Source organism: Trematomus bernacchii, unplaced genomic scaffold, assembly GCF_902827165.1.
Source record: "Trematomus bernacchii unplaced genomic scaffold, fTreBer1.1, whole genome shotgun sequence".
NCBI classification, from domain to species: domain Eukaryota; kingdom Metazoa; phylum Chordata; class Actinopteri; order Perciformes; family Nototheniidae; genus Trematomus; species Trematomus bernacchii.
Window position 1 is genome coordinate 2632109 of NW_022988066.1, and position 7538 is coordinate 2639646.

General features: G+C 39.7%; 1 protein-coding gene across 1 annotated transcript; it reads left to right on the top strand.

Moving 5' to 3' along the window:
- Positions 1-719: 719 nt before the first annotated feature.
- On the top strand, positions 720-6822 carry LOC117474788 (sodium/potassium/calcium exchanger 2-like). Its single transcript, XM_034120794.1, has 10 exons — positions 720-736; positions 1266-1341; positions 2299-2334; positions 2571-2688; positions 3045-3128; positions 3490-3575; positions 3663-3797; positions 4333-4422; positions 6209-6375; positions 6485-6822. Exons 1-10 carry the CDS (start codon positions 720-722, stop codon positions 6732-6734), a joined length of 1059 nt encoding a protein of 352 aa, XP_033976685.1. The 3' UTR covers positions 6735-6822.
- The last annotated feature ends 716 nt before the right edge of the window (positions 6823-7538 follow it).

The following is a 7538-nucleotide window of genomic DNA, read 5'->3' on the forward strand; positions in this document are numbered from 1 at the left end:
AAATATTATCTTCTTAAACAGGTATGGTAGTCAGGAGCATCACTTCCTAATGTTTATTGATATATTTAGAGGGAGGGGATGGCAAGGAATGCTTCAAAATTTAGATTAGATTAATTTCTACCATTTTTTAATTCATGGTGGTTTCAGTAATCCCATGGTACTCGAGGACATAAGTAATCTAAATGACTAATGTACTCTTTATGACTTTCAGAAAGGACAGGAGACCAACAGGTGACTATCAATGGACTAGCAGCAACATGATTATGACGTTAAATGTGTTGTTTTAGGAACATCCATTGTAAATACATGGAATTCAATAAACATTGAATAGCATGTCATGCAGTTTGTCTGTGCCTTTTCCTCCGTGTTGTCCTGACATATAGTCTCCACCATGGTTTGCTGTGCTGCCTGGGGATGATCCAATCGCTCAGAGAAAGGAGTAAGAATCAGAATGTACGGCTTCCCCACTGACACAGAGAGGAGGGAAAGGGTTATACACACCTATATAGCACACCTATTGGATGGGAAATTGCCTTGGGGAGATAAGGTGTGGTCTTTGTTTCCAACTGAAGTTATGGAACTTTATTATTTGTGAGTTTAACAAAGTATGACAAATGGCATCAGTAATGGATGTGATATGAATTTGAATCTGCCCCTCCACCTGTAATCTATTATACGGCTCTGCCTTTAACCATGTCACACTGACATTGCCTGAAGGCATGTGGCGTAGTGGATTGTGCGTTGGTGTTGGGATCAGGGGGTCACAGGTTCAAACCCCACTGCAGTCAGGAAGTCGTTGTGTCCCTGAGACACTTCACCCCAAATTGCTCCTGTGGGGATTGTCCACAGTATTGAGTACGTAAGTTGCTTTGTATTTTTTTTTATATCTGAGACCTATGATATATGCCTAAAAACAGCATAATAGGAGACCTTTAAGTGTAGTTTATCACACACACATCACATATATTCACATATTACTCTGTCTTTACCTCTGTGTGTCTGTTGGCATTTTACCCTGAGTGCAATGCTAATCTTCTACATATCATATTCTATTTACATGTATATAGACTTCTTGCACTATTTGTATTTTATTATATATGTTGCATTGTTGGAGGAGCTCAGGTCAGAAGAATTTCATTGCCATTTCTACACTGTAGCTGCTGAGCATATGACATTAAAACCTTTGAATCTTTGAATCTTGAATCCAGTGTGTGTGTGTTCACATAATCTGGTCTTTATATCTGATTTCTCCCGTGTTTCCTCAGACTGTGTCAGCGTTCGAGTCCCTGGGGTCAGAAGGCTTTCTCTGGATACCTGGGGTCGGACAGAGACACCTGGCAGGTGAGAAGCTCTGAGAAACACACCTTTCTATCATCAGATTTATCTTGATTTTATATATTTTTGTTGTAAGAATAGGTGTGAACAAAATATATGACTATTATCAGATTTTATCATCACCCTAAAAACATATATATTTTTGTTGTGGTTGTATAAAAGTACAAGAACGAACAAAATAGATGAAAACAAAGATGGATTAAAGCAGAATATTTGGTTAGACGAAAATATTTTATGTGAAGTTTGGACATAATTATCATGATCTTATTTGGTAATCTATTTTAAAGAGCATTTTAAAAGCAAGCTGGAGGTTTATAGAAAAAGCACCTATTTTTCTGTTTCTTTAATATTTATTCTATTTATGTAAGTGTTTATTGGAGCCTCCAGAGCTTTATGACGTTTGACTAATGACTCGTTTGTTACGATGATTTGTCTTTTTACTTCAAACTGAATCTATCGAACGATACAGTAAATAACCTGCCATCCACTATTTTAGTATTTCAATAAATGTTGACGTGTGTGTGTCTCTCTGTGTGTGTGTGTGTGTGTGTGTGTGTTCACATGTGTGTGTGCTTGTGTAGAATCCTAGTTTTTGTGTCCGAAAAAGACCCCATACCTTTTGCACTGTTTCGCTCCCTCTGTAAGTAAGAGGTCCTTTAGAGTTACTGTTATGATACTGTTCCTAAAAAAGGAGTTTATGTGTGTTTCCGTTGTTCCATCACTGTTTACTGAACATCTGACGAGTGATCAGGATGTAAGGTGTTGAAGACATTCAGTTTCAAGTTAGCTTAACACATCTGTGTTTATTCGGGTTCATTTAACTGCACTGCCACTATTGTGTTTTTTACATCTATCCCTATGCTATGATATTTTCTGCTGACCCTAAAGTATTGGACACCCCTCCCCGCTTGTTTGTGACAAAACCTATACTGTATATTGTTTTCTTTCTGTGTGTCTTTAAAGGTGAATGAACCTGTCAATGATGAGAACAAGCTGACGGTGAGTTTGTGTTTGTGTTTAAACTTCTCTGTGTAATGTCTGGTTCGGGTCATATTATGTAAATGGTATTAATTGGCCTTCAAATATTCCCATAGTAGTCTATGTGTCGTAATCAGTCATGACACATTTTATAGTAAAGTGGTTTCGAGACACATTTTTAAATATACATATTTTACAGTCATTCACAGAATATATATTCATCGTTTCTCTCTGTATTTATTTTGGTATTTGTACAGGCCAAACCGAGGCTGCAGAGGGAGGGAAGCTGTGCTTCTTTACACAACTCACTGATGAGGAACAGTATCGTTCAGCTCATGATACACACACTTGACCCTCTCAGTGACGAAGGTACGGGTAAGACTTAAAAAAGCACGACACACACACACATACTGAAATGCAATATGATCTCTCGTAAAAAATAAAATGTCAAAATCAGAGGATGCGCTACAATTGAATTGACATTGTATTCATAAATAAACAGCTTTAGTGAAGATTATGATTCAGACAAGGTTTGGGTGAAGGGATACTGTCTATGGAATGTCTTCATTTGTCTAACCACTTTTCATTTTTCTCTTTACCTCTTTCCTATTAAAAATAGTCCCAGCTGTGGAAATACACCCACCATTTCACAAAGCATGTATTAATACAAATACATTTTAAATGTTCAGCAGAGCAAGCTGGACTGACTGAGTCTCCTTCCATTGAATTAGGGCGTTTCAAAGAAAAAGCATCAATCCTTAACAAAATGGCCAAGCAGAAGTGTAAAGAAGATGCTGTCACTGCTAACGGTGTAGGTGAGTAACAGCGACGTATGAATCTGTGTTCCTCAGACTGAATGAATGGACACTGAGCAGTGAGAGTTCTTACAGCATCATTATCCTCTTGCACTTTTTATTTTGGTACACATTTTCGATATATTTAATCAGTGTGGTAGTTTACTGCCAAACATGCCCAAATATAATAATAGATAGCTTTGACTGAAAATGTATCATTTTATCATCAAAAGTTATATTTTATTTGCTCATGTATTCATGTTTTAACAGAAAGTTGTGGATTATTTTATGCTATATAAATGGTAAAATACCGTCAATACTCCCAATGAATTATCTGATACTTAAGCTCTGTTCCTTTCTCTCTTCCTTTTCTTTCCTCCAGCCGATAAAAACATCCCAAACAGTTCAAACGTTGCAGTGGAAGTCACACCGCCCAGTAACGGTGTTGCAGGAGGGGAAGAAGAAGACGTATGGCTGAATGTTATATTGAAATATGATTAAATATTTAAATAACTATAAACACAGTTGATGTGAAGTAACAAACTCCTTCTTCAGGGTGATGAAAATGATGACGATGAACAGCCTCTGAGCCTGGCCTGGCCCGACACCAACAGGAAACGTATCATCTACCTGGTTATCCTGCCCATCATCCTGCCACTGTGGCTCACACTGCCCGACGTCAGGAGAGAGGTGACACCACACACACATGAGCACACACACAAACAATGAAAATCATGTTTATGTGTGTACACGTATTAAATCTCACATCCACACGACATACTTGCATAATGTTAATTTAGATACAGAACTGTTCCACTGCTGTGTTGACAATTTCGTTTAATTTTGAAGCATGAGAAAATGTAAAAACACTAATCTAGTAGGAATGCACGATTACAAATGTTTGACAATGACAAAATGCCAATATTTTCCAAGTCATTTTGGCCAAATGCAGATGGCAAAACCAATATACACAAACAAATGTTTTATATAAGAAAACCACTTTAATTTAGGTTACATATTCATGACCTGCTCAATAAATATGAGAGCTACAGCAGGTTCCAGTAATGTTTTTTTGTTGTCGTTTTCTTTACCTCTTGGACTATACATTTGCATCCAAATGCTTTATTATGACCTTACATTAAGTGTGAAGTATATCGAGGGGGGGGGGGGTTAATTGTTGAGTGTGCGGTATAAACTGAACTTTTTTTTTTTCTTGTTGTCTCAGACCTCGGCCAGATTCTTCCCTGTCACTTTCATCGGTGCCATTTCTTGGATTGCTTTCTTCTCCTACCTGATGGTGTGGTGGGCTTACCAGGTACGTTCTCTCTATTTGTCTCTCATACAACAACTCTCTCCTTTTCCTGAGGCCTTTCTTATGAGTCAGTGCAGCATTCAGGGTGTTGAATGTGTGACCACGGCAGCTAATCCCAGCTAATCCGCCTTGATCCACAGCCAGATCAACCTGGGGGCTATACTACGAATCAAGATTTTCGTTTAGCAAGCTAACTTCAGGGGTTTCCGGTCCTACGAAGCTGGTTCACTTTTTAGCGGGCTAGATAACTTATTCTGAACGGCTATCCTCCGGAGCAGGATAGGTTCCAGGATAAAAGCACTGCCTGCTGACCAATCAGAGCTCAGTGTGCGGAGTTTAAAGCGATCAATTCATATGACAGGAGGAGAAAGGAAATACAGTTTAAACTGCCGTTGCAGGAAAGACAGCCGGCCAAAATCACCGACTGTGTGAACGTGAAAATGAATAGAATATCACCTCCCATCTTCAGAGCAATCTGACTATTATAACATTAGCGTTAAGAAAGCTTACTTAAATATCTGCCACAACATAAGTAACCTACAGTCCGCGGCACTGTGAGTGCAGACGTACCCCATTATCATTCATATCACATGATATCACATCATAATGTATCATATATTTCCTTATCTGAGTCAGCTTCTTGAGCCGTATCTGGGCGTGCAACACTCACAGTGTCACATACTGTATGCAGAAGTATTATTTTAAGCAACACATTAAGTTGACGAAACACGAGTCAAATGTAATTAAAGTCAGATCCACTTGTGTCTTGGACGGGGCAGTGATATCATAAACCTGTTAATGTACGCATTCAAACACTTTTTCTTTTACCAGCAGTATTCACCTTGCAGCTGCAACTATGTGGCTTTTATCCTGGATAAAGTGTTTAAGTCATGGATGTTTAAAGTTTAACGTCTTCATATTTGTCTAATATTAGTTGACTTTTCATTCAGGAAATATATGACGCGCTGCGCTGTCAGTACACGGCTTGTCCATGTTTGTGATTGGTCGAATGCTCCAAATACCACCCCTTTCATGTGAACGCGCACCTAACTAGATAGGACAAGGCTGGCTTGCGGTCGAGGTGATAGCCAGCGTCGTAGGACAGTTTAGCGAGAGCGTTTTTTTTTTTTGGATTTAGTCAGCCGGATAACTCAAAACATATCCAGGATATGTTGAACTAGATTCGTAGTATACCCCCCTGTACTGCTCTATTTTAACAGCGCAGATGCAAAGACGGGCCTGAAGCATGAGGTCATGTTGTATGCAAGGTCACTGAGGAGACGCACGTGCCATTTTTGTGCCAATAAATGCAGAGCGCAGTCGCCATAAATGTTAAATATCTGTTGGATAGAATAATAAATATCACAAGTCAGTTTATTTATTATGAGGTTACATATAATTAAATATATCACTAAACTGTAATGTTTAAGACTCCATGATGATGCCCTTATTTATGATATAAATACAGTTGTCATGAACGGGAAAATAAGCTCCACAACAAAAAAATATTTTTTTAAACAAGCTACTTATATCTGAATTTCTGCTGCAAAGTTGGGCATTTTAACATAGTGGTCCGTGGAAATTGACACGCTTTTGGAGCCAGCCTCAAGTGCCCATTTTATAACTTCAGTTTTTAGAACATCCAAGTTCAATCTTCAACCCCGGAGGTAACCGCCTAGCCTGACATGTTTCAGGAAAAATCAGAAACACGGTAACAAGAATCTTTGGACCAACATGAAAATGATGCCGTTTTTTTAACTGTACAGCTGCAACTTGTTCTTCCTTTCAGGTTGGAGAAACGTTCTGGATTACGGAGGAGATAATGGGACTGACTATACTAGCAGCCGGCACTTCAATCCCGGACCTGATCACCAGTGTGATTGTGGCGCGAAAAGGACTGGGTGACATGGCCGTGTCCAGCTCTGTCGGCTCCAACATCTTTGATATCACTGTGGGGTGAGTCCAGAAAACAACAAGAACACACATACAGAGTAATAGTCCAAAGTCATATCTGTTTTTAACATGTTCCTCTCCTAACTTAATAAACTCCCTTATCTCCCTCTAGTCTGCCATTCCCCTGGCTCATCTACCACATCATCAACGACTTCAAACCGATCCAGGTCAGCAGCAACGGACTGTTCTGCGCCATCGTCCTACTCTTCCTCATGCTCCTCTTTGTCATCATCTCCATCGCGGCTTGCAACTGGAAAATGAGCAAGTCTCTCGGCCTTCTCATGTTCCTGCTGTACGTTGTGTTCCTGGTCCTCAGCGTCATGCTGGAGGACAAAATCATTACCTGCCCCATCACCGTCTGAGAGAAGCCACTTCCACCTAACGCCAGAGAGCTGAAATTAAGAGCGAAGGGGTTCAAGTGTACCCTGATTTACTATAGGAGAGGAAGGACGCACAGACACAAACTGTCTATCTGTCTCACATACATATAGAAGACACACTCACACATCCAAACACACGCAAGTTAGGCAGGGGTACTGACTGAAATCAAGGCTGCAAATTCACACCGGTGCATCACAGCCATCCAGCAATGGCGTACAGAACGAGCCTGTACGTCATTGACACACTTTATGCCACCCAGTATGAGTGACTCGTCTCTGTTTGTTCCATGTGACTTCATTCAGTTTCCATTTTCTGGTTGAACCTGACGAACAAGTTATGTGAACGCCACCTGGGATGGGAATTTCCATACGATCACCAGAGATTGTTTTGGGGTTTTTTTTTCAAATAGAGGACCATGTTGCAGTATACAAACTACCCTCGCTACTCATGCAACCAGCCAAGCAATGCAGATGAACTGTTCATGTGGGAGATTATAGAAACCCTTTTGTTTTGGTTTGGTTTCGATGGGGAGCAAAGCTCTGGAGAGATCCTGTTTGTCAAAACTAAGAAGAAAGGGCCGGGGCAACTCATAAGTGTGATAGCTGCTTAGAAATGTTAACCTTTAGATTTTAACTGTGTTCATTTCACCTCCAGTATGACTTTGCAATGTGATTGACAGAGATATCCCCCGGGTTTATAACATGAGTCTGTTTAAACACAGTATATTTGAGATGATATATTGAAAACACAGTATATTCAAATGTTTGGCATAAATGCTTACATTA